The sequence below is a fragment of the Drosophila subpulchrella genome, chromosome 2L (assembly GCF_014743375.2).
Source record: "Drosophila subpulchrella strain 33 F10 #4 breed RU33 chromosome 2L, RU_Dsub_v1.1 Primary Assembly, whole genome shotgun sequence".
Lineage (NCBI taxonomy): Eukaryota > Metazoa > Arthropoda > Insecta > Diptera > Drosophilidae > Drosophila > Drosophila subpulchrella.
In genome coordinates, this window is record NC_050610.1 from 4,319,910 (window position 1) to 4,347,123 (window position 27,214).

The 27,214-nt window shown below is 38.0% G+C and overlaps 5 protein-coding genes across 9 annotated transcripts in view; 3 read left to right on the forward strand and 2 right to left on the reverse strand.

The window, feature by feature from the left end:
• The first annotated feature begins 444 nt into the window (after positions 1 to 444).
• Positions 445 to 2,398, forward strand: LOC119546149. Its single transcript, XM_037852258.1, has 4 exons — positions 445 to 828; positions 1,658 to 1,838; positions 1,897 to 1,982; positions 2,078 to 2,398. The coding sequence occupies exons 1-4, from the start codon at positions 445 to 447 to the stop codon at positions 2,213 to 2,215; spliced, it is 789 nt and encodes a 262-aa protein (XP_037708186.1). The 3' UTR covers positions 2,216 to 2,398.
• A 3,058-nt stretch (positions 2,399 to 5,456) lies between these two features.
• On the forward strand, positions 5,457 to 11,092 carry LOC119547043. 4 transcript variants are annotated; one of them, XM_037853719.1, is made up of 4 exons: positions 5,457 to 5,691; positions 10,000 to 10,115; positions 10,174 to 10,313; positions 10,369 to 11,092. In XM_037853719.1, the coding sequence occupies exons 2-4, from the start codon at positions 10,017 to 10,019 to the stop codon at positions 10,496 to 10,498; spliced, it is 369 nt and encodes a 122-aa protein (XP_037709647.1). In that variant the 5' UTR covers positions 5,457 to 5,691; positions 10,000 to 10,016; the 3' UTR covers positions 10,499 to 11,092. The 4 variants fall into 4 exon arrangements, with proteins under 4 accessions (XP_037709647.1, XP_037709649.1, XP_037709650.1 ...); XM_037853721.1 differs by having other exon boundaries at positions 10,372 to 11,092; XM_037853722.1 differs by having other exon boundaries at positions 10,378 to 11,092.
• A 586-nt stretch (positions 11,093 to 11,678) lies between these two features.
• Positions 11,679 to 11,873, reverse strand: LOC119548745. Its single transcript, XM_037856260.1, has one exon. The coding sequence runs from the start codon at positions 11,871 to 11,873 to the stop codon at positions 11,679 to 11,681; it is 195 nt and encodes a 64-aa protein (XP_037712188.1).
• A 5,571-nt stretch (positions 11,874 to 17,444) lies between these two features.
• Positions 17,445 to 18,011, reverse strand: LOC119548168. Its single transcript, XM_037855279.1, has one exon. It carries the CDS (start codon positions 18,009 to 18,011, stop codon positions 17,649 to 17,651), a length of 363 nt encoding a protein of 120 aa, XP_037711207.1. The 3' UTR covers positions 17,445 to 17,648.
• Positions 18,012 to 23,566: 5,555 nt separating this feature from the next.
• LOC119548614 (homeobox protein 5) overlaps positions 23,567 to 27,214 on the forward strand; it is a 63,635-nt gene continuing 59,987 nt past the window's right edge. For both annotated transcript variants that reach the window (XM_037855981.1, XM_037855983.1), the window contains exon 1: positions 23,567 to 24,011. The gene's annotated coding sequence lies outside the window, so the exon portion shown is untranslated. The remainder of the gene's footprint in view (positions 24,012 to 27,214) is intronic.

Below are 27,214 nucleotides of genomic sequence, written 5' to 3' on the forward strand. Positions count from 1 at the left end.
ACCCACATTCCGCTCATTAGACCGACCTACCGAAAAAGCGCAACAGGCTGCAGCCAACACACCCATCCTCCCACATATTTGTGGTTGATGTGTGTGCGTTAATAACTTGGCTGCAGGCAGGACATGGATTTTGATGTTCGATAATTACAGCAACGGGCAGGGAGCAACAACAAGGACGCCGAGTGGGGGACGCAATCGTAAATCAAAGTATGAAAAAAGCATTTCACTGTTGAACCAGCTCCATCCCGATTAACAAGCGTCTATAATGCTTCATTACTGTAAAAAATAAAGGGAGCAGAATGAAAAAAAAACCATCGAAAGCCAAGAAATTGGCTGCTATAAAAGCGTCGAACGCATAAAGGCAACGCTTCAGTTGATTTTTCAAAATTGTCGAACGCAGGACAGGTTTTGACATTAATTAGTTTCCCGCCAGGAGCCAGCAGAATGCAACACCAACCTGGGCAGAGAGCAGTGGAGGCTGCCAGGCGCCAATCTGCCAGGAAGAGGAGTCCGAGGAGTCCCACCAGGAGCAGGAACGAGGGCTGCCCGGCCGGCAGAACCTATCACCTGCCAGCCTTGTTGATTATCCTGCTCGTTCTCGTCCAGAACTTCGAGCTGCACATGTGCCGGCAATTGATGAGGTACCCGGGCGACAAACGATCCCCGGACAAGCTGCTCTCCATCGGCGGCAGTGCAGCCGGGGAGGTGACATCGCCGGGGGCGCACTCCACTCCGGCGGATGGCAAGCGGGCGGACGGAAGGTCGGCGCCCAGCCAGCCGGAGGAGATTTTCAGCGCCCCAGCCGACGAGGGCTACGACGAGTATCCGGTGAGCCAAGTCCCCCTAAAAATTATAAATAATAAAGTGTCCGCGTGGGTCGTGTTCTTGAATCCCTATCACCTTACACACAATTTGTAAACGTATATTTTTTATTTGATTGCTTTTCGGCTTTGACCCCAAGCTACACTTCCCTCAGAAAACTGAGCTGACGTCACATCACTTTGATTATGCCAGGTGCATACTACTGGTGGGTTTAATGAGAGCTCCTTCTGACCGTAGGTTTGTCGAAACACTTACGGAAACACTTTTAGCCTTAAATTAAAATTGCTTAGGGGTCAAGTTCAATGCGTGGGCAGTATGTTTCCGGACCTTGGAAAACATTTAACTAATTGAAATTGAAGTTTCAGAAATCACTTGGCATCTTGAGCTTATGGGAAAATATACCTTTCGTGGTTATTGTGGTCTAAATATATATAAAGTGATAAAATGTAAAGGAACATATTAGATCTATTAACTAATAAACTTTTTTAAATAAAATAATTGACATACTAAATAGTTCACTAGAAGTAAAAGGTTAATAGAAAGATAAAACGTGTTACAGTATCGTTGAATCACGTTTAATGAAACATTAACTTTGGTCTTTTAAAGAAAGAATTAGTATAGCAACTTTATAATTTTATTATAAAACATTTTTTACTTCATATTACCTAAAAAATTTTTAATATATAGAGACCCAAAAACGATTTTGATAGACGCAAGCTGGATATTTACGAAAAGCAAACTGTTTTTAAATTTGCAGAATATCTCTATTTGAATATCCCAAAAATATATCCTAATACTTCCTAACATTACTTCAAATCTTTACACAAATATATAGATGGTGGTCCCAAAGCGAGCAGCCTTACTTCTGGATCGACTGATGGTTGCATTGCATCACGCCCTCGAACAAGAGCGAAGTGAGCAAAGAATCGGCGAATTCTTCGGAGACAAGAACATTCTGAATGGTAAATTTGGCGAATTTCACAACGGATTGGAGCCTCATCAAGTGAGGGAGGATGGTAAGTGTCGATATGGCGTCTTATAAGGGGATCCAAATGAACGTATCGTATAATTCAGGGATGTACAGCGACGATGATGCGGGAACAATGTTGGATTATGATTTCAAAGATTTGAACCAGATCAATCGCGCCACTGGCGAAACAGTAAGTTGGAACATAAAACCTAAATTGCAATATAAGACATAAAATTAGCAGCGCGATGTGTAAGAAAATTTCAGTTAATGCCAAAGAGCTTTCAGAGAAGAGCGGGCGCAGATCGATCTGGAACCTCCGCCAATTCCGGTTCCCCATCTGGTCCCCGGCGTATCCAACCATCCGGATCCGGCGGTGGCCGAGCGTACTGGCGTTGCTATTTCAATGCCGTCAGCTGTTTTTGAAAAACACCAATATGCAATCCATCTTAATATCCACCTCTGGAGTGGGCTAAATGCCGCAAAAAATGCCAAATCCCAGCTGATCATCTTCAGAGAGGTGTTTGAAAAACCAGTTTCGAATTTCTGCGGTTGCTGATGTGAGAGTTGTTCGCGCCATTAACTGAAATCCCCGAGTTCTGTAATTGTATATCTAGTGGTATCTGTATCTAGTATCTGTATCTGTAACTGTATCTGTGCATTTGTAACTCACTGTGAATCTGCGTTATAAATAAACCACCAACGATAAGTCCAACGGCATTCATTAATAAATTAATTCAAACACCCATACTCGTATGGGAATATAAATTCTGTACATTTGAGGGTAAATTCGGGTAGACAGGTAATCCTACCAATCCTGCCAAATGCTGACTGACATAGCCATAAATCGAAATTCTGAGCAAATCCATCGCACGCCCTCAGTTCGTGTCCCATGCGATCTATTTTAGGTGTAACTCGTAGGCGGGCTCCTAGCGGAAGTAGTACCTTTATCAGATAATGTCCTTATCTAATTCGTTGCTAAGGTGGGTTGCGGGTCCATGATTTCATAGATTTATCCAAAGGACTATATGTACAGTATACATTGTACATATTGGAGGTTTATAACCCTAAGTTACGTATACGTAATATTATATCTTTTAAATTCTCAGCACTACGATTTCTCGTCTTCTGGGTAAAATACACAAATATTTATCAGTTTTAATATATATATATTATATATAAAAGATATTCTATCTTCAAAATTCTCAGAAATAAGCTTGCTCGGCTTCAGTTTTCAATTATTAATAAGATTGACTTACATTTGATATAAATTCAACGTCCAATTTGGCTTCATCTTTAAAGATTAAACTATAACTTACCTAGTAAATATATAGTATATAGTATATATATAGTATTGTTTATTTATTTTTTTTATTGGATAGAAGTATTCTTTTTGAATGTTGCATATTTTTATGATTCGATTGTTTTCAAGTATTCTTATACCATAACATCAATAAATATTAATAATTATAAATTTTAATTATTTTCTTAAATACTATTTTATACACTACCTATATTTAAAGTCCTTCCTGCTTCTTCCTCCATTTGATTCCTCAACCCTCTAAGGTGAGATTTTCCACTTTCTATCTTTCTCTCCTTTCTATGCAAATCAACCACTCGAACTTCTGGCAAACTATGCACCGTCGATTGCCAACTCAAAGTCAATGCATAATATTATCTGTGGGTCAATCGCCTTCCATAATGAACTGTTAAACTAAACTGGCGATCGGTTTAAGTGTGCAATGCACGTTTATTGCCTGACCACCTTGGCTGCAAAGTCGACTGGCAAAGTTTTATTGGCCAATAGCGGCCATTAATGAGTTTGTTGGAGCACACATTAATAGACTTTTATGTACATCTAATTGCCCCCGATAATTGATGGCCCGGCAGCGCTTGACTTTAACTGCTGGCTAGAGCAATAGTCGCTTCCAAAAACATACATCAATGATAAATCCATAACTAATTTTTTCGACTTTTAGATACCCGGCATCCGAGAAAGATTACTTAGTTAAGCAGCTGCATAAATCAAAATAAAGAAACTAAAAATTATATTATTGGAGTGGGTTTTTTATACTCCGTATAAATAAGTATAAACTTTATTAGTTTTTACTTTTTATTTATTTTTAATATTTACTTGCTATTTGCTATTTAATGCTAAATAAATATGAGTTCTCTATTTTATAATAAATAATATTTACTGCACTCAGTGGCGGAAATGCTTAATTTTCCGCGAATGCAATACCACCCTTATATTACTCGATTACCGCTTATAACTATATATTTCAGTGTGTGTTTATGCCACAATCTCACTTTTGCACATGGCGCGATTTTCTTATCGAAAGGCCATAAATCAATGGCGGATGTAAAGCCTACTGTCCAAATGCATGGCGACTCTTTTATGTAATCTCTACGTCATAGATAGTGTGCTGCTAAGTATGCAACAGGTTTCGTACGAGTCGGTTAATCAGCAACAGGTGCCGTTACTCGCTGCTACTCACCACGCCGACCGGGTGGGCGGGGGTGTCCTGGTGGGTGGTCCACGTACTCGCCTCGCAGTGTCCCATGTCCGTGTGGTGAATTAATAAGTCGCACATTGTTCATACGCCCCATTGTACGAGCAGAAACCACTTGGATGTGGACATTTTGGATGAATATGCGACCGAGGGATGCTCTAGGGGATTGAAAAAATAACACTTTTGAGGCATTTAGTATAATAATAAGTGTAAGTAATATTAATATTCTTTTTTTATTTAGCAGTCTTTATAGGTCATGGTAACAATATGTACATATATTCAGAATCATATGGGTTTTGATTGGGGGATGCTCTAGGTGATTGAAAAATAGCACTCTTCAAGCATTTAGTATAATAATAATTATAAATAATATTAATATTATTTATTTTTCAGCAGTCTTCATAGGTCATTGTAAAAATATATACCTTCAGAATTATATGGTTTTTGACCTTTTTTGACCTTATCAACTTAATTATTATCAAATAAAGGCTTATGCTTAAAAACATATTATAGTTTTCTTTATTATCCTAGCGTCATTATAAATATTATTAATACATATCAACGAAGTTCTAATTGAAATGTTAAAAGTTGTTCTTATAGTCAATATATTCAAAGCCCGAAAAAGTATGCTTTATATCGCCTCAAATGACTAAAAAGGATTCTTCCAAGAATGAAGTTTATATCTGTATGTTTTTCAATAATATAAATTGTTTTAATCACTGATAAAATAAATAAATTCTGGTGCAATATATATCTTCCTTGGAAGTTGTCTTATCAAAAATGTAGTTTTTGGCTCTGTACCGAAGATGGTATATTTTTTGGGTATCCTTTGCATCTCATGTACCCTCCACGCATACTAGGTACCTACTATAAACAAGTGTAAGTCCTGCTGGCTGCAGTGTCGGCTTGACATGAGGCATAAAGCTTTGCCTAAGCAGACGCCCCCTAACGAATAACCCCCACCCCCTAGACCGCCCCCTCACCCCACCCCCCGTCTCCTTCTCCTTTTTTCCCGGCAGCTCTTGCTTCCTGCTGCTGCTGCTGTTGATTCTGCCGCTTATTCTGCCGCTGCCGGCGTCGCTGCCTTGGGTGCTGTTTGCTATTTTGTATATAAAGCCCGGTAGCAGCCATCGCCAACATCGAGTTACCAATTTCCCTTCTTGGCGTTCACATCGAGAGCGAAAGCAGCAACAAGTAAACCCAGTCACAGGATCAGATCAGAAGTTCTACCCTTAAAACCCACAGTTATTTGCACTTCAAGGCAAGGTCAAGCCCGAATAGTTCGTGAAATTATCAGATTGACAAGGTTCCTGGCGCCAAAATTCTCTAATTTACCGACGCCAATTGAATTGCCGGCGATTTCCAATCTCATCCAGTCTCGAAGTATCGGTGAGTATTGTGTGTGCTTACCTTGGCCAATTGGCTTTTTGGCGATTAATTGAAATGAGCAGATACATATGTGTCTAACAGAATTAATTTGTGGGCGCGGAAATTGTGATACAGGTGAATAAATGCAGGGCAAAAGAATTAATGCCGGTGATATCATATCATGTGGGTTTTATTCCCAACATTGTACCGAAAAGGCTAAATTCAATTTAACAAAGAGTTAGCAGCTACAAGTTTTTAATAACATACTTTAAGTACTTTGACTTTTAAGAATTTAAAATAATTTTAAAGAGACTAGAAGTATTACATTTTTGATGCAAACAGAAGTTTCAAATACATTTCCAGCTAAATATTAAAAGAGTACAATTTATAACACAAAATAGCATTTTTATGAATAATTGAAGCCAATTTGTTTGTTTTCCTTGCAAATTGACTCAAAGCTGTTCTTCCTAAAATGAGTTCATAAAAGTTCTGCAAATTGATGGGCCTTTAACAACATTGAAGGTAAAGAAAGGTTCGTTTTGCCCTCCCACAAGTTGACGAATATATGTGCAATTCATAGGCCATATATTACCACCCCATTTCTGTGCTCCATCTTTTTGTTTTTTTTTGTTTTGCATATGCCAGTACATCCATTTCCTTAGGGACTTTCCCAGAGCCACCTAATGACAGACCGAAACAGGAGCAACTGCTTCCTCTGCTCATTGAAAATTATGTGAATTATTAATGAAGCGTAGAAAAATCAGGCACACGCACAAAACATTCACTTCATTTGATTTGGACTTCAATCTCGATTCGAGCTGCTGATAATAAATAACTTCACTTGACTTGGTTCGTCTCGTTTTGGTTTGTTTTTGTCGATTCGCGCCGAAACCGCAATCAAATTGCATTTAATATTTATTAGAATACGCCTACAGTTTTCATGGCGGTTTTCCTGCGGCTTATTGGCATCAATGGGGCAGATAATTTTCCGCTGAAATTCGTAGGGGGCGAAATTTAGCGAACTTGTTTGTTTAGAAAGCTCCGTGGTACTGTTATTAATATAATTAGGATAAATACACAAAAATTGATGTCATTTGAATAAATAATAGGCTTAAACAAATAGGGGAATATTGATCGGAATCCGCAAACAGCTTCAAGAGTAACATCAATTTTAAAGAATTATTTTTGTCATCTTTCTACCCACGTTCCCCACAAAAATTGTAATCTAATTGGTTAGACAACTCTTCCACTTTGAACCGCATTTTTCGCAAATCAGAACGTAACCACCAAAAAAAAAAGAACCAAAGAAACTCGATACAACTTCAAGTGCTCCACACCCCCGCGCCGAATGGGAAACATAAAAACCATTTTGATACGTATTTGAAGATGTCTGAAGTTTCCAGTTTTCGGTAGCCGACTGCCTGACGTAATTTTAATTTGCTCCTCGAAAATATCATATGACCAGATAAATCACACGGCCAAGGACACGGCCATCGTCCTGCCGGCTCCTGTCAGGCACACATTAATGAAGCACACGCCAGGTCCTTCGGGCAAATATTTGCCCAACGACATTTGTCCTTAGCTAATTTTAAAGTTCCTTCCGCCGCAAGCGGAAAATGTGACGAAAAAATGAACGAAACTTAGAGTGGTACCGGAATAAAGCCGCCGGATTAGGCAGGATACGGGGGAAGAGTCTAAATTGCCTCGTGAAAATTGCATTTTCCTTTTCTACATTTTTTCCCACCACCTCCTTGTTTTTACTTCCAGCACTTGCAACTCTTTCGCTGCGGCGGCGAGATTAAATTTCCAATTAACATTCGAGCATTATTTATCGGTGGCAATAAATGTGTCCTGATTATGTTTGGCTTTGGGTTCGGCTTTAGGGTCTGGCGGCGGGCCCTGTCTGCTTCTGGCCTTTTATTATTCTATTTGAACCAGCTGAAGTTAGCCGGAGGGTGGGCGGAAATAAGCCTCCCAGTCATTAGTTTTTATTTATCACCCACTAGCTGCTTAATCTAACAAATGTTTTATGAGCTCAAAGTTGAGCAGACCGCATTGTGGGCATTACAATTATCTCCGGCTGTCTATGTCCAATGTTGTAAAGTGTTTTAAGAGTTTCGCATGCACTTTGGCCAATCAAAACACGGAAATGTAGCCATATGCCGCACAAGTGCCCTTTTTGAGATAACAAAATAATGATAATGAATATAGATCTTTATGTCCGTCCGACTCTTTAAAAATTGGTGGTTTTTTCAATTTGTAAAAAAAAATTATTTTGATGACTAGTATGCTAGAAATTAAAATAGGTTTATAATAAAATAGTTTGTAAAACAATTTTTAAGCACCTTATTATTTTGATTTTGATATGAAAAACAAGAATTTATTTTAGATTCTGATTTAAATTTACAATGAAGATCATATTTTTGCATTCCTATACTATTTATAGTCCAACTACTCTCAGTTACATTCCATATTCAGTTCAAGTTCCTTGAAATTTCATAAAAACAAGCAGCTAGTTTGCAATTCAGATTTTTCCAACCTTAACAACCTTCATCGTTCGATGCACTCACATTAGCAGCTGCTTGAAATTTAAGCAGGCGACGCTCCTTTTACAGGACGAGCAACTAGGGGCAGCAACATTTTATGGGCTGCAGCAAGCAAATGAGACAAGTCATTAACGTTTACGGCCCACATCGTTGAGGTCCTCGATAGGCCACATCTATGGGTCTGGTCTATGGCCTTTATAGTAGACCCGACGATTCTGCCGCTCGTTTACCTGTTGCTTGCTGATGATGATACTGAAAGTCACTTGATGACCTCATTTCCGCGACTAAACGAACGTATCCCAGGGATTTATGTGCCCATTGCTTTCTTCAAGCTGCGACTGTTTATTTATTCATGTCCTGCGGGAGGGGTTTTCCTTTTGATTTCACACCCACTCCAATTACCAATGATGCCATAATTTATGTAATTTATGAAATTAGTTGCTGATTGTAATCGTCTATGATACTTTAGGGAACTGATATAATATTTATTACATAAGTATTTACCTTTGAAGTGGACTATTACTACTTACATTATTAGGTAATTATGCAGTGTACATAAAAGGTTCACATTCTAAGAGTTAAAGCAGATAAATAATGTATGTAATGGTTAATATTAAGATTGATATATTATTTCAAATATGATTTATCAACTATAAATTAGAATGTTAATAGCAGAAAATTTAAAAGGTTACATGTTTTACAAATACCTAAAACCAAAGTATAGTTTTGAAAAGTTTTAACGCCTTTAATTTTAATATTAAATATTAAGTATTTTTATTTATGGCCAGGTACTAAAATCGTTTATTTATACCCTTATAAACTTTCAAAGAATTGATTTGATGACCTTTGGCAGCTATCCGTTACGAAAGTGTCCGTGAAAGTTACTCAATAAGTGCTGAAATATACAAAGGGAGACCATATCACGTTTTTTGTCAGCTTCTGATAAACTCAATTTAAGTTTGGCCCACAAGCTGTTGTGTGGCTGCCACACGTTGCACCATCGACATGGCATTACGGATGCAATGTGTGCGGCTGTTGCAACGCTTGAGCTGCAGTTCCATATCCGCTTTTAATTGCGGAAATGCACTTAAGCCGGGCTAAGGTGAAAACCGGAGTCTGAGGCGAATTTCGCCCCCCGCCGCCCTCTCAGAAGTATGCACGTCACGTTTGTGGCAACAAGTGTTCTGACTCACTCCAATCTGCTTTGTTACGAGTCCTTCTGAGCCGTGCTGACGCAAAAGTGTAGTAAAATCATAAATATGAGTATGAAAAAAAAATTCCACTGAAATCTGACCTTTAATTAAAAATGTGGCTAGTGGAACTTTGTCACATTTTTTTTTGCTTTGCCCCCTTCACAACACTTTGAGCTTGGGGATTAGCCGGCGACAAAGTCGTGGGTTTTCCCTTTGAAGTTGTGCAAACATTTGCATTAATTGGTATACCACAAAAGTGAGTAACTATACCGCCATTGAATAATTTAGCTTAATTGGTTTAGTGTTGTGAAAAGGGCTAGTGATTAAAATAACTAAGTATAGAGGATTACTAAAAATATTTACTAAAAAGAAAATGTGCGAAAAACAACTACATTTTAAAATATATCTTTCATGTTTGTTGTGTAACTTTAGAAAGATATTTCGACAATGTTCCTAAAAAATGGGAACTCAACGATTTTCAAAATTGCTAACCAGACGCAGACTTTAAAATATTTAATTGATAAAAAACATAAATGTAGTTTTAAAATTTCAAATTTTTTGGTTTTTTATGCTAAAATGTATATTTTCAGTCCAGAAGCGCTTTAAAATGATGAAATTTGTGCAGATATTATTGTGCTACGGCCTGCTCCTGACCCTGCTCTTTGCCCTCAGCGAGGCCCGTCCCTCGGCAGGCGAAACAGGACCGGTGAGTAAACCAAATTGGAATGAATGAAAAACAAGGATTAATGGCTAATCCGTTTTAGGATTCGGAGGGACTTGATGGTCAGGAGGTCGAGGAGGTGCGAGGAGCCTACGGAGGAGGTTACGAGATGCCAGCCCAGGCCATCTATCCCAACATTCCGATGGACCGGCTGCAGATGCTCTTTGCTCAGTACAGACCCACGTGAGTGAAATCAACAATGTACCCTTTAAATATCTCAGATTTTTGGGTAATTTAGCAGTTACAGCGCCTATTTGAGGAGTCCCACCTATGGCAATGTGAACGAACTCTATCGGCTGCCGGAGAGCAAACGTCAAGTTAGATACAGGCAGTGCTACTTCAACCCCATCTCCTGCTTTAGGAAGTAAGTTCCCAGCGAACAGGAAGACATACCCACAACCCACATTTCTTGGATAGATTAACAATTCAAGCATTTCAACAAACCAAAAATAAGCCAAAAATAATGTTTAGCATAATGGAGTACCAACAATTTAACGCAAATATTTAGTGCAATTAAACTAAAGCTAAGACTCAAAAATATATCCATATATATACAGAAATCTATATATATAACTTATCTATTTAAATGTCTAAAAATTAATGAAAAAATGTTCCATTGTAGTTACCAAAAAAATAAAATATGTACCTATTTATTTGAATACTAGCACAAAAGTTACAAATTATTACATTTCGTTTCTTGATTTACGCTTTGCATATGGTGTGGTAAAATAAAATACAATGCTTCCTTTAGCTATTCGTCTATTGAATACACATTCGAGATAAATATGTGCTTTTGTAAATTTAAGTGTCCCAGCTCTTGTATAATAAAAAAATTATCAAATGGCAAACTGAAGATTGTGAACTTGGAGTCATTTAATACCTACACAGAACTATACATGTAAAATAAATCTCTAAAATAAAGTTATAAATATATACGTATAAAATAAATGCGCCCAAACGTTTAAAAAGAATTTATTTACTTTTTACTTATAAAAGGAAGGTGAATTTTGAGTTTAAGTCCTACTTTTTATTTAATAAGCTGGGGAGAAACCAACCCTTAAGAGTTTAAAATTTTAAAAATTTATTTTTGTTAAATGCTTTATATAAGTCGAAACTTAGCTATGTAGTATATATAGCAAATCAAACCAAATCAAACTTCGTTGTATTCGTAAAAATTTTTATTTATTTAGAATCATCACATTTTAAATTAGTACATATTTTATTACAATATTTCCGTTAAATTCGCAATATAATTATAAAATGTTTATTTTTAAAAACATTATAACATTTTTTCAATTCTTTTTGTATGTTTTTGCTTAGCAGCTTAAGTGAATTAAAAAATGAAACTCAGTAAATTCTAATCACATTTATTATACCAAAAAAGATCTAAATAATAATTTGGGCTTAGCTTAAAATTTAATGTTGCCTCTGAGGCAGTATCCTTTCTTTTTCCAACGAGCTGACTCGGAATAGAGTTCTGAATTCCATATCACTGATTTTCGGCCCTAGGGTCCTTGGACTTCTGTCACGTTTTCCATTTTTCTTTTTTTAAATGTGTAAACGCCTCTTCTCCAGGTTTTTGGACTGGCACTTTACACCCCGACGTTCCATTTTGATGACCAATCGATCCGGGGTGGATATCTTGTAGCCATTGCACCGCCGGTAGCGCTCTTCGATCTTCAGCGATGTGGCCACCATGAAAACGGAGAAGACCAAGGCGATTAGATAGCGAACAATTTGCATATTGTGACAAATGCCGGTAGCAATTAAGACTGTTTGGTTGACGGGCTGCAGTGCGTCTTTTTATAGCAAGAGGTGCTCGAGGTATCTCAGTATCGGTTACCTGTCCTTCGAGACCCTTCCTTTGAGAGGATTCCAGGGTACGCTGATGGATTAGGACGCAGTTTTATGGCCGCGACTCGCCAATAAACCATTCCGCGCTAATCCATTCGCTCATTTCCACTTCCTCTGCTCGGATTCCTCGATTCTACACGCGAATCCCCAGATGAACTGCGCCCGATACAAAAAGGGAAAACTAATTGCCCTGGCTGATGAGTGGAAGTTCCAAGAAGGAGTCACCATTTCGACCTACCTGATGGGACAGCGCCTTTATGATCCCAGGTCTCTCCGTCTCTATCGCGCCTCACTCTTTTTCTGCCATTAGACATTTTAATTGTTAATTTTTGCAAAACGAAGTTGGGTGGGGGAAAAAATTTAAATAATGGCCAAGCTGCAGGCATCGGGCAGCAGCAGCAGCAGCAGCGAGAATCCAGGAATCCAATGGCTACCTGCATTTATTATCTGCCCGGCTCCACCCCGCCCGTTGATCTACTCGGCCCGAGTGCCATCAACGTGAAAACAAGTGGCAACAATTTTCTATAAATTGCATTTGTGCAAAATTAAGTTCAATCTTGGCCGAGTCGCGAACCAGTAGCTGTATCTCTTCGGCCAGCATCCGCTGCAGTCGCCCAAGTGCCCCGCCACCGATCCCCAGTCGGAGCACCCTGCTCCCCACCATCTGATCTTTCACTGCTGGAGTAGCCAAACTCCATTAACTTTGCAATTGGCCACCATAACTCGTCCGTCGGTCGCCCGCCTTCCTTTTGCCCGTCGCCGTCACCTTGCCGCCCATTTGGCCGCCACATCCACATCCACATGCACCTCTGCCTCCACATCCATCCACATCCCACAGAGCGGCGAGCGAGGTCCATTCCATTCCAGTCCAGTCCCGGCCCCTTCGCTTGTTAGTTTTTGCGCCAGATCGTTTATAATAATTCGTATGCGAGTCATGTCATGCCCCTAAAGTGTATCTGCAACCGCGCAGTCGCAGCAGCATCAGCAGCAGCAGCAGCGCAGCAGTCCAGTTGCCGCCGGCTGCGCCTGCGCAGAAGTCGCGGTCGCCGCGCATATCTGTATCTAGTTGGTGGCTCCTAATGGAGATGACCACGTGACACGATCCACGGGGTGCAAAAATTAATTATTGCCAATATTTCTAGGTGCACAAAGGGATCTTGGTTATAAAAAATGTTAAGAAACAGCTTTACGGCCTTCCTAGCTATAAAAACATCCTTGTGTTATAAAAAATGTAAAAATTTTACTAAAACAATTTATTTAATTATATTTAGTAGAATTTATTTTTTTTTTTTTTCAGTATTTTCCCTTGTTAGTAATTTTTTGTTTGAAAAAACAAAAATAACAGTTATTTTCGAACCCTGCTTAAAAGTATCAAGTAGATTTTGAATGAAATAATATAATTTTCCTAAGTAAAGGACAGTTTTCTCAACCCAATACAATCTTTTCCATAAAATGGAAAGGTTTTATGGTCTTGAGACACTTAAGACTTTCGAATAACTATTTCAAATCAATTTTTGATCGCGGCTTTGCAGCACTTATATTTACTATCTAATCCTTATAATGTGTATGGAAAATTTGTATGGCTTTCTATTGCTTGCAAAATAAATTCTTATGAGCGAAATAAGCTAATCAAAACTCGAAACTTAAAATTAAATAGGCCTGTACTAATTTTCATTTTTTAAAACTTTATTAAAAAATTTCTTATAATTTAGAAACTGCATTATCAAGTAATATTATACTTAACGATTATTTTTCTTGTAAAGTTAAACCTTAGAGACCAAAATAAGTATATCAAAAATAGAAAATAAAACAATAAACAATAAAACAATAAAACCAATAAAGCTAAAACGAAATAAACTCAATTTTATTGTTTCAGTCTGGCTTACATGAAGTTTAACTTTACTATAGTTATTTAAAAAAATGTACCATACACAAAATATGAAGTGCCCTGTTTTTAATCAGAGAGCCCTACTTTACAAGAAAACCAAACTATATTTTGTGGATCATTTTGTGGATTTTTTCTGGTTTTAATTTTCTTGAATGAAAATAAATTAGCTCTTGATATAAAAACTTAAATCGAGTTCAACATTATGTATATTATTTTAATAATTGGATTGTTCAAATTTTTGAATATTGATTGTTGTATATGACAACATCGACTTCTAACCGATATATTTACCCTTCCTAATCCCTGTTAATAATCTCCCAGTCACGAAGCGCGCTCACCTCTGGTCAATGGAGTGGCAAGTCTTGGGATCGCCTGCTCTCGCTTGTCCCGATCTGGTCAACTATGCAACCGGTGACTCGAACTTGACTTCACCTGGCTTGATCTCGCGCCCGTTTCTTTCTCGCATAGCTTTGGGTCGCCACCGGTTGGCTCTTTCTCCATCTCCCCGATCTCCAGCCCTCCCCGGTCCCCTCCTGCCCGCTGTCATACCACTTTATCCGCGGCGCTTTGTGCTGGTTTTGTTCTATTGGTAAAAGGAAGTTAGAAAAATGCTCTGGTTTCACGGAGCCTCTGGCTGGGGCCAGCTGAGGCAGGGGCCTTAAGTGAATTGTGCTGGATGCCAGCTGGGCCTGGTTGGGATCTCAGGAAGGGACTCTGAAGATGGATCTGTCCTAGCCTAATGTCATGGAACTCTGCAGCACCCGATATTGATTTAGGTTGGCAACAGTGAAAGTTCGAAAATGTGGTAAGTCTTTTTATATCATATTCAGTTTATCGCGCTTAAATATAAGTTTAAGTCATTATAAACAAAAGTATTGAAAGTACATATAAATTTTTTATTTTAAATAAATATAGCTGTTTAAAATGTAGCCCTGTTTTAAAAATGCCCATTTGGTCCCACTTCAGTACATTTTCTATGATAAATTAATGAAAGGCATTGAATCTATTCAAGTCCAAAAGTCTATTATATTTTCCCATACATCTTAATCCAATATTGAATGCCAACCAAATATGTTAGGCCATCATAAAGCACTTTTGACACTGATTTAATTTTTGGTTATGAGAGGATTCGATCCCCCAAAATGCTGAAGACAACAGTGGCTCTTAGGATGCCTCAAAAGGGCAAAACAAGAAAAGAAAAATGAAATTGCTAACAACTTGGAACAATAAATGCACTGCTGCACTGTGAAAATTGCTATGTAAAATTTTAAAATAAATTTGGAAAATAACATATTTAATTATGGGTTTATAAACAATTTTTCATTAATAACTATGGTAAATTCAAACTTCATGTAAACCAAACTAAAACCGTCAATTTGGTATAATTGTCTTTATTTCGGGTTCTAAATTATATGCTTTTAGTTTCTTAGCAATTTGATAAAAGCCAATTGACGTAAAATACTATTTTTTAACGTGTGATCCAATTGGCTTTCGAACTCCCAACGTAACCGGTAGTCGGTGTCGTGGCTCTTGGCTGGCCATACCCATAGCCATACCCATGGCCACATCCACTTGGCCGTGGCCTAAACCATCGCCATTGCCAGCATCGTCGTCACCATGTCGTCTTGGACAATGTTGCTATGTTGCTCTTATTTCAGAACATGACCAGCGTCCAATGGGAGGCCACGGAGGAATGCCTTAATTCAGGAATTTAATGAAAAATGCTCTATGAAGCGGTGCAGCAAATTAAAAACAGAAAAAACCGAGGCAGCAGCCAGGAAAAGTTGAGCGCACAGAAGCCATCGAGGTGGAGTGGCGAGAACGAGAACAAAAAGGTTAAAATTAAAATCTCCGCTCACTTGTTCTTCTTAGTTAAGCACTTTTTTTCAGTATACCCTGTTTTAATAGATTAACTGGGTGATCGGGTGGGGAATACGATTAAAAAGAGACTAGAAAATGGAGTAATATAAGTAAAAAGACATGTAGATAAAGTATAAAAATTGCCTACACATTAGGTTTCTATCTTTCTTCAAAACGCTTTCAACCTATTAAATTTTAGAACGGGGAATATTTAATATATTTTTAGAAATATTTTTAAAAAATGTGTTGAGAATTTTAGTTAACTTTTTTGATGGTACTTACATTTTTAATGGGTACCCATCTATTAATAAACAATATATTTTATTTTAAAATTGGGTAAAAGATTTTTTTTCGAATCTTGTTTTCTTTGAAATATTTTAGAACGCTTATACATAAGTGGAATACAAATATTTTAATCTAATAGTAGATAGCTTAAGACTGTTTTTTAATCTGATGGTTCCTATTTTCTTTTCGAAAAAAGCAATTTTAAAATAACGGAACTAAATTATGTTTCCACTATTGTTTGGATTTGTGTATTAAAGCTACTTTTTCGATGTGATGATCCCTGAGTTCCTTTGGGAATAGCTATCATAGGGTAGCTTCCAACTCGATCACACTTGTCCCGCCGGCGGGCTCCTGTTTCCTTTTTTTCGCTGCTTGGATTTCAATCCGAGCGCGATTCACTGGCGAATCGGTGGCTGTGAGAGCGGTGTGAGATCGGTGGCAGGTGATGCCGATGCCGTTCAACTTTGAGGTTGAGTGGCTCTTGATGCGACCGAGACCGACCAAAGTTGACCAGTTCCCCGGGCGAATATAATATCGACTGTGTGTGTGTGCGAGCGAAGTGGTCGCTGCTCCGCGCTGAGCGTTGTAAATTACATTTTCCAAATGCTTTTGCCATGTCGAACCAAAAAGCCATGTACATATGTGGCATAAAGGAGCGGCCTGGCCTGGCTGTGCTTCCGTTTTGATTTGGAACACTTGTTGCCTCCAATGCTGCGTTCATTCGGCTCTCCGCCTCTGGCCTTATAGATTTGTCCTCCGGCCAGAACGACAACCAGAAACATTCATTCCTTGGGGATATGGCCATTGGCCATTGGCCATTGGCCACTCACAGATACACACGCCAACCCGATGTTCCTACATGGATTCCTACATGGCATTTGGGATGCTCGGTGCTCGATGCTCGATGCTTCTTCTAGATTCTTTTTTTTTTGTTATTTTTTTGGCCCTCTCTCCCCGGATGCGTATTTAAGCGTTTTGTTGTTGCCCTCGGATTGGGAGGCTGCCGTTGATTATGTTGTTGTAGTTTGTTCAGATTGTTGTTGATTTGAGTGTTGATTGTTGTTAGCGGAATGGTTCGTCCCTCGGAGCTGTTGGCTTCGATTAGCTGAATGGTAGATCCTCTGGGGATCGGTGGGAAAGGTGCAGCAAGTGGGTAGAATAAAGGGGGATTCTTTATATCTCTAGTCACAAGCACTTTGCACCATTATTCTATAAAATATTACATTGGTTGCGGGAACTAATTACAGAACAAGTAGTTTACAGATACCAAACATCCATTTGACGTAATATTTTAGCCCGAAAAATGTTAGTTTTAAGAATTAAAAAATGTAATGTACAACTTGAGTTTATTTTATTTTTATTTCTTAAGAAGGTATTTTGATACAAAATATATTTTAACCTTTCTTTGTTTTTGTTATGTGCTAAATTTTTCTAAGCTTAGTTTTTAAAGTCTACATGCCAATTTTTTGAACGATCAATTTTTTGTATTTCTTTAACCTCTTAAATATATTTTCTTCTTTACAAGAAAGAAATGTCCGTACTTAAATTAAATTTAATTTGTTTAAGTAAGGAATAAAAGAACTTTATCAAACTAAGTTTAGATAGTAATTTCTTAGATATCTGATGTCCTTCTAAAATAAAGATTCTGGTTCCAGGATCTCGAATGTGGACAGCGGAAGAACGTCATTGTCAAAATAGTTCCATCCACCTAGAGCCATCTCGGGTGCCGGATGATTGTAGAAACGCTCTAGGAAGGGGCTCCGGGACATCAACATCTTTGGGCTGTCGAAGGAGCGCCTCTTCGGGAAGAATTCCCTCTTATGCGGCCTCCTCATGGGTGATATCTGGTCCATGATTTCGTTGCTCATCCTCCTCTCCGCCGGCAAGGAATTGACCTCATTGTACAGTGATGACCTCGACCTAGGTCGTGCCCAAGCGATGAGGACCAAGCAGGCGATGACCAGGATAAGAAGGGCAAGTTTAGAGCTCGACATCTTGACTGCTTGGCAGTTGGATTCTGAATGTGCTGAGGGTGTTGCGGTGTAGAGGAATTTATAGCAGTAAAGATGTATCTCAGGTATTCAATATGGTAAACCCTCTAAGTATTTTATAATTATGCCATGTGTTTGGTTTTACCTGCCTTTTATTGCCAACACATTTCTGCAAATCTGTTGACAATGGGATTCCGGGATTTTGCATCCTTGCAATTATAGTTTTTAGGATACTAGAAATTAGGTTTGAAATTCTAAGTACTATATTTTGATAAAATCACTTTTATATTTAAATTTACTTTAAGTGAAATAACATTTAAATTTAACTTTTAAGAAGAAACCTTAAACATTTATTGTATGTTTTTCCTTTTGATAAGTGATTCAATTGATATTTGTATAAGATCAATGGGATATTTAGATAAACGGTCCCAAAGAGTAACTACTTTGAAATCCATCAAAACCCACAATTTCCCTGGTCATTCCACTCGGGGCCATCACTTAACCCATCCACCTCATCAATCTCGGACATTTGGCTAACTATCCGCCAGGCGATCCTTCTGGGGACGGAGTCACTTAGAGTCGGCGACTCCACTCCACTCCACTCCACTCTAGGCATCAAGATCAACTGGGATTGGATGCGATGCCATTTCATGTTAATCAAACAACGAAATCCATCAACAGGTGACACACACCGCCAAGTGGGCGGCTGGCGGTGGGCAGAGGCGGGCGGAAAGGGGGTGGCGGACGGGCAGCCGCGACATCCACCAGACATGTCAGTGCGATAATGGTGCTGGTGCTACTTCTCCTCCAGCGAGTGGACTCCAGTGAGTATCTAAAACAACTTCATTCACAAAAATCGGACCAACAAAAAAAGAAGTGAAGAAGCAAAGTAGCAGAGCATCTGCAAAAAGGAAGCTGGGCCATTAAAAATATCTTGTGGATGCCACGGCAAGGCAGATAGCAGCCGCCAGAAGAGAAGATGCATCCGCAAGGGCAGGGGCAGCACTTGGTAGCATCATCATCATCATCATCGGTTTTAGCCGCGGCTTTAGCTCCAGGAGCTGCTGCCTCGAAAGCCCCATCTGCGGGGGCGGTGACGTGGGGGAAGGGGCGGGACAGGTCGCTGGTCGGTTGCTCGGATGGTCGTTTGGTGGGCATCGACAGCCAGGGGGCAGAGGCAGCCAAGGAATAGCCAAGAAACATACGCCTAATGCCACAGTCATCGACATCCGCCATTTAGCTAATTAACCCAATGCAGCTGAAGGGGGTTTGGTTTATGGAAATGCAAGGAGGAGGTATGAAATTGGCTTTCTTTATCAAGGTTTTCTAAAAATAAAACTATAAATAGAGTTAATATAACAAGAAATTTGCTTTATAAAAGAAAAACTAAATTAATATCTGTTTACTTTTATAATGAAAAATATAAATGCAGATTACTTTTTTTCGTGAATTAATGTAATTTAGTATTATACACAGAGAAAACTATCCAAGAGCATTGTTCTTGAATTGAGAACATTTTGGTAGCAAGGTGAGAAGAGAAAAGTTAAATTGAGTTTATTTAACAACTTTTTGATAAGTACATACAACTCAACTTGATTTGAGCAAAATAAATACATTTTCAACTTAAAAATGTCGTTCCATTTTTAAATACATTTTCAACTCAGATGAGAACGTCAGAATTTTCTCTGTGTAGATATATTGCACCCTTAATGCTAAAATGGAAACACTTAACAGGAACTCAAAAGGATATTTGGGATGCATTAAAGAAAATTTGACTTAATATATTCAATTTAAATGTTTTCTTAGTTTTGGCGGTTAGTATATATTAAAAAAAGTGTGTTTTTCGATTAAAAACGTAGACCAAGTGAAAATGTAATGAGAATTTCACCAATTAAAAAATTAAAGTATGCCAAATGGAGTTAGTGTGTATCAAAAATTAATTTTATTTTAATTTGAATTTTTATTTAAAATATGTTCGTAAAAGCTCAAGTACTTATGCTCCAGACACCGGCACCAAAGGGTTAAGCGATCGTCCATCAGAGAGCTTTTCTCCCTCCATCCTCCATAATTCCGCTCCTTCTCTCTCCCACTTTTCGTGGCTTCTGACGCGACTTCTTCAGCTTCTTCTGTTCGGCTCCTGATGCTGCTGCTGCGGCTGCGCAGTCGCAACTGTCTACATTTGTCGGCCTGCCCTCTCTTTCCCACCTTCCTGCCGCCACCGCCTCTTCCTCGCCGTGTTCGTCTTGTTCTTCTTCAGTCGATTGGATGTCCAGCTTTCAATTTGCAACATAAAGCATCTTCATCGTGGGCCGCATGAATGGGCAAGTGACTGGAAAGGCAGGGGGGGTGGGGGGTAGTGGGGCGGACTGGGTGTGGGCTGGGAGCTGGTTCTGCACCTCTGATCTGCCAGTCCGGCAATCCAGCAATCCAGCAACCCGGCAATCCGGCATTGACGGTAGGCACTCAGGCGTGCCCTGGCGGTAGTCGCTGACCTTTATTGATTGCTGTTTGACCTCGCCAGCCATTGTGGCTGTTGCTGTTGCTGTTTTCGCTCTTACTGTTGTGTTGCATCTCCTAACCATTTGTACTTAGCCGATCGCTGGCATAGATTGCACTTGGCTTGCACACTGCAGAGGGGAGGGGGGGTGAAAGGGGTGGGGTGGAGCAGCTGTGGGCGGATGGGGAGCGGTACACGCCCACTAGCATCGCTATGTCGTTTTGCTTTCTGGGTTTCGAGCAGCCTTCATTGTTGCTGCTTCTCTTTCCAGTGCACTCAAAAATATAGTATATTTATTTAGAAAGTGTAAGAGTAGTACATATTATCTCTAAATAACTCTACAAACTTTGTTATAAAGATAAAAAATATTAGAATATTGTTTAACGAGGATATTATCTTTAATAATTTTATATTATTAAATTTTGGTATTTTAATTGGAATATATTTATGATCATAAAATTACTTTTAGAACTTTTTTGTCACACAGGTAATCTTTGTAATCTATTCCAATCTTTAACACCTAATTTAAAAATAAATTGCAACTTTATATTGTGCCATTGAATTCCTTAATAACATCTCTAACAAATTTATTACATTCTTTACAAGGAAAAATCACAACATATTAGTTTTCTCTTACTCACATACATTTTGATAACTATATTTAGAAATACCTAATAGTAAAGTCAATCGACTCTTTTTATCGGGTGACGATTTTGCGTATACTTAATATTTTAAAAATTAGCTACTTACAATAACTAATAAGCTAGCATTGCATGCTGTCTCTAAGATTGTTTTAATTTTGGTTAGTGAAGGAGAATAAAGGAAATGTTTACATATGTTCTTAATCTATGGTGTTGATTTAAAAGTAACACAACCGTCTTGAAATATATGCACGGAGATGGAGCAGTATATGAAGTATATCCCATAGGAATTTTGGAAAATACTTCAAACATGAAACCATGTAGATATAACTTTTTCATAACTCTTCATATAATATTTTGCATATTTTCAAATTTAGTTTCCCTATTTGTTAATCATAATTTTATATATTAATAAATATTTTGAAGAATGTTCTTTTTTTCTCTGTGCTGCCACTGTTTTTCTTGTTATTGTCGCTCCATTACCTCGTTCATGGCAGTTAATTTATATTCGATGCATCTCTCGGTCCTTTTCTTGGGGCTTCGATTTGGTGGCCTTTTCTTATTTTTTCATTTTGAACTTCCTTTTTGATGTGTCGTTGTTGTTGCCGCTGGCATTGTTGCCGAAGGTCGACGTCAGTCGTCTTCGTCGGTCGTCATTGACGCCTTTCCTTGTACTTAGTCTTCCATTTGCCATGCAAAAACAAAAGACAAAAGCAGGGCAACAATAAACAAGTCAGTACGCTGGAACTAGATATTTCGACTTTAAGATACCTGTTAGTAATAAAATATATAAAATGCTAGAAGGCACATAGGTGTTATGATATCATGGTGAAGATTAAAATAAAGATTCTTCTGTATGATATACCATTGATATACACATATGTGTTATGGTATCATGGTGAAGCTTAAAATAAAGATTCTTCTGTATGATATACCATTGAAAAATGTGTTTTGTAGCTGAACTATATACTCATCTCAGTTGATATTTTTACAAATATGTATTTAATTAGTTCAAAAGCGAAAGAGTTAAGGGCTCTTTACTTGTAAATGATTTCGTAATAGCATACCCTTTGGGTACCGGGTACTAAAACGCAGCACACTTTGGAAGCCTCGCTTTGTTTGGCTTCTATCGTGTAGTTTGTTTTGTTTGACAGTTTCTATCTGGAGGGGCTATCAAGAGTCGGAGCTGGCGAGTTGGACCTGAAGTTGGAGCTGGATCTGCAGTTGGGGCATACGGAGACTGCAGTTTTGTTTGCTTAATTGTTTGGTTTCCCCCATTTGAATGGAGGTGGAGCCCCTTTGGCAGGGGAAATCGTTCGCCTTACTCGAGGTGGGGGCGATATTTTCCAGGGAAATAAATTAGCTGATTGAGGATAACCGTAGTTAGTGGACTGGGAATGGCGGATTCGAATGGCGAATGCAAATGCGAGCGGGTGACGTACAAGTGAATTATCACCTCATACATTGAGCCTCTTCGGGGAGATATCTCCATCTTGTCGCCCTAATGGGAATCTGTGATGATCCCATCGGGAACACGATTCGGTCTTGTTTTAATCACATACCATATCATTATTTAAAGCATTTTAATCTTTTTCCGTTGGAAAGAATCTTGCAAGAACTATAATTACACTGGGTTACATAGGTTGCGAATCCAGTGCGCTCCAAAAATATTAAAATCCATGTAGTAAACTTAAAAAAATCATGATAAAGTAGATTTACATTTGTCCATTGTAAATCAAGAGATTGGTGGAAATGATGGAATACTTTTGTATTGATGAGATATACATACATATATGGTTAAGACTTTTAAGCAGGATAGTTCTTAAGAAAGTTCGCTTTCTTTTATAAAATTTGCCCCTGAAGGTAGGCAACGGACAGACACGCCCCTAACTGATTAGCTTCGTAATGGTGATCAAGGTTCGAAAATGATTTAAATTGCCTAAATTATCCATCGGGAATTTGGTCATAACTTCATTTGGTCATTTGTTATTCATCATGCAAAACATGTAGCTTAGTCTGAAAAGTAATTAAATTTCTGATCAGCCCTTCAAAAACCCATTATTTTTTGTAGGCTAGTGTAATTATTGACCGGTCTTACTTTAATATCAGCAGCAAATCAGATCACTTCATAATGATAATAATCACTCAGCAGAATTAACCTGCTACACGCCAAAGAGGAAGTCCTAAGAGAGAGTGGCTCTCTTTCGCGCTACTGTCCCCCACTCTCTTAAAGCAGAGCGTGCCAACGAAATTCATTCATACAACCAGTTGTTGTTGTAATCCCCACTTGTCGCTCCCCAAAAAGTGCACTCTTCGAGAGAGGAGAGCGAGGAGCGTAAGAACGCGAGAGCGTTGGAGAAAAGAGCCCACGAAGCCGATTGATCGCTTGCTGCTGCACAGTTATTTTTCCAAAGCTCTCGAGTGCGGTTCGATGCGGAAGCTTTTCGGTGGGCCCAGCAAACAATAATAGTAATAATAATAAACGTATGTAATTTAAACAATTAATCAAAACGCGGCGATCGATGAATATTGTTATTGCGACTGCAGGCGAAATACACACATCAAAATGTTTGCTTAATTGTATGCCCGGCCAGCCCAGCAACAACAACAAGTGCAACAAGCCAGTAACAAGTGAATTATTGTACTTAATTCTTACGTACAAATGCCAGTGAGCCACCGACAGGCGCGTGTGTGTGCGTAGAGTCCGGCAGCGGAGTGTCAGTGTGTGCGTGAGCGGCTTTATCAATTGCTCCACATAAAAGTTTTCATTGAAGTGTTTGACAGCAAAGAATTCCGATTCGAATACCAAAGCAGCGTGCGAGCAGAAGAAGAAGCAGGAGGGGCAAGAAGAGGCAGCTTAAAACGGTAATTAATACAAACACACTCTTGATTCGGCCATAAACAAATGATTCAGCAAATGTCAGCAACTGTAAATGCTGCGCAGCGAGACATTTGATTGAGCCGCAACTACAACTACACTTACATATGTACATATGTAAGTACGACCACGGGTGACAAAAAGCTGCGGCGACGCATGCTTGCAATTAGTGGGTAACTGTTTCGGTCCACCTCTGCTCTCTCTCTGCTCCACTCTCCCACTCTGCGACTCCCCCGCATTGCCACAGTGAAGCCCCGACAAAATGATAACGAATTCATTAACCCTTCGTTGGTTTTACACAGTTGTGATTTAACAAATAAAACTTACATTAGGTATTCATAAAAGAATCTGCCATATAATAAAACAATTTTATATTCTTGGAAAGACTTCGAAATTAATTATTTCAAAAGAATTGCCCATCAACTTGATTCTTGTACATAATAATTTTAATAATATTATATCGGCATAAAAACCTATTAAAAAGTGTTTAAGAAAACAAAAAAAAAATTTTATTACCAGCCCCTCGTTCTTAGGCATTTCAAAAACGTAACGCCAATATAAGTTTCCTTAATATGAATTGTAAGCAATCTTAAACTTTTGCAAAGGTGAAGTGAATAGGGTTCTTTATTTGACTTTACGAACCCCTCATTTTAATACCTAATTTGGGTTTGTTGAATTAAGAGGACTGAGAAGGTTTTTCTCAAAAACTTTTTATCATATTATATTTTAACTGATATTTTAAAGATTGGCCTAAAATGTATTGAATTCGAAATCCAAAGACAAATGTTTAAAAAGTCTGCATACATACATATGTACATGTGTATAAGAAGATAAGACGATCTCTTTATTTCCTACTTAATGTGGTTTTTAAAATCTTGTAAATAGATCATTAGGTCGTTTGAAGGGTTTTCTAGGGAATGTAAGCTCTGTGGGCCAGGTCGACCTGTACTTTGCTTGGCTTTTATGGTCATGCCTTGGACATTTTCCAAAGTATTATTTGCCATTTTGTCGCTTTCATTAATTGGCCTGCCTGTGAAACGGCTACCTGTCTCCTCGTGTGGATTTTGTTTTTGCCCGCTGGCTGGCTCTCTGCGGAACGGTAAGTGCAAATTTAACGCTCTCTCCGCAGGTCCGCTTACACATTATCTGGCTCTCTCTGCATAGGGAAAAATTTACAAGTTTTGTTAACTTGGTTGTGGCTTGCACATTTGGGCCATGCAGTTAAATGGGCATTTTCAAACCATTTTTGAAAATCTTTCAATTTTTTGGAAAGATGTGAAGCTTTTACTCGGAATTTTTATTAAGTCCCTAAGCCAAAATTAATAATATTGTATTTAAAAATTTAAAATTCGCTACTTTGTTTTCTGTGTAGTCGTCTCGAGCACTTGTTGCTTGTTCATTGTTTTTACAGTTTTTAAGTGGCGCTCATATCCGGCGTTTGTGGTTGTTGCTGTTTTTTATTTTTACTCTTTTTGCGTTTGCTTTTGGGCCTGATAAGCGCACTCACCTTCACCGCCCCTCTCCCAAAACGCCCTGAATCGCCCCCTACTCCACTATTTGTTGTTGTTGTATCTCCGCTCGCCGTTATTGTTACAGTTGTCGAAAGTGAGTGTGTGTGTGTGTGTGTGCACACTACCTGCATTTTATTTGCATTTCGCATTTTTTGATTACAACATTTTTTTATGCGCTTTCAACTTTTTCCCTTTTTTCCGATTCTATGGCCTTGCCTTTTCGATTCTACCCTTGTGTTTTTTGTGGTTTAGTTGCCCGAAACCTTTGTGATTCAGTTTAAAGTTGGTTGGCTATAATGCCCAACTGTTTTTGTCCCATGGCTCATTGAATTCTTCGGATATTCACCTAATTGTAGAATGTTTTTATTTTACCCCTTTTGTAAAGTTTTAATTTAGTGTGATTATACACTTGAACTATTAAGCAATTTGCTTAAGTTGTTCGTGCTACTGCCTACAATTATGGCTCTTTAATGTAACTATCTTAAATACATATATCCATAGAAATCAAAAATGTTAAACGAAAGTCAAAGAATCAGCTCTATTCTCATGTACCTCATTTTATTTTATACCTACATATATTCATTTTTTAGTTACCTATAGTTATTATATTTCCTTTTAGGATGGATTAAAAAATGTTATTTTATTTATTTATTTCTTCTCAGGTTAAAAGGCAATTGAAAAATTACCTATAACCTATGTTTTTTTTTTATTGCAGCTATAGCTACTGTTGCCTTAAGCTACGTTTATTATATGTATAACAATTTACATTCTTACATTTAGACTATGTCTAGGCTTTAAATGACATGGTATAATTTTATTGCCTTTAGGAACTTCATGGAAGATAGGATATTTAGGGTCTTAGGAGTAAGGAGTTCAGACGGGTCGATTTAAAAATGTAATTTGATTGATATCTTTCAGAAAATGATCTATAGTTCTTTTGAGTAACCAATGCTTTTAGCATAGTATTCAGCTTTATCTCATATGTTTATTTACAGTGGTCGGCATAAGTATTTTGACAAAATAAAAGTTAAGTATTCTCATAACTTGAATTTACTTCTTGTAAACTATAGGCATCAATGGAAAGGTAATTTCAATGCCGTTTGAATGATACAATACATTTCTTTACCCATTCAGTACTTATTGAAAAGGACGAATTTGTGTAAATCAACTTTGAAATTTAAAAAAAAAACTTTTTTCCTCGTCTTGAAAACTTAAATTTTTTGATGCAAAAAGTTTCTTCAAACAAAAATAATAGTAACTGCAAAAAGAATTTTTCAAATTTCATTTTGCTTATATTTTTTATGATTTTTTGAAAGTGACAATGTCGGAAAAAATTTGTATGAAAAAGACAAAAATATGGCTCAAATGCCTGTTTTTAAGCATTTTCAAAAATTCATAAAAAATATAAGAAAAATGATTTTTGAAAAATTCTTTTTGCAGTTACTATTGTTTTTGTTTGAAGAAACTTTTTGCATCAAAAAATTTAAGTTTTCAAGACGAGGAAAAAAGTTTTTTTTAAAAATTTCAAAGTTGATTTACACAAATTCGTCCTTTTCAATAAGTACTGAATGGGTAAAGAAATGTATTGTATCATTCAAACGGCATTGAAATTACCTTTCCATTGATGCCTATAGTTTACAAGAAGTAAATTCAAGTTATGAGTATACTTAACTTTTATT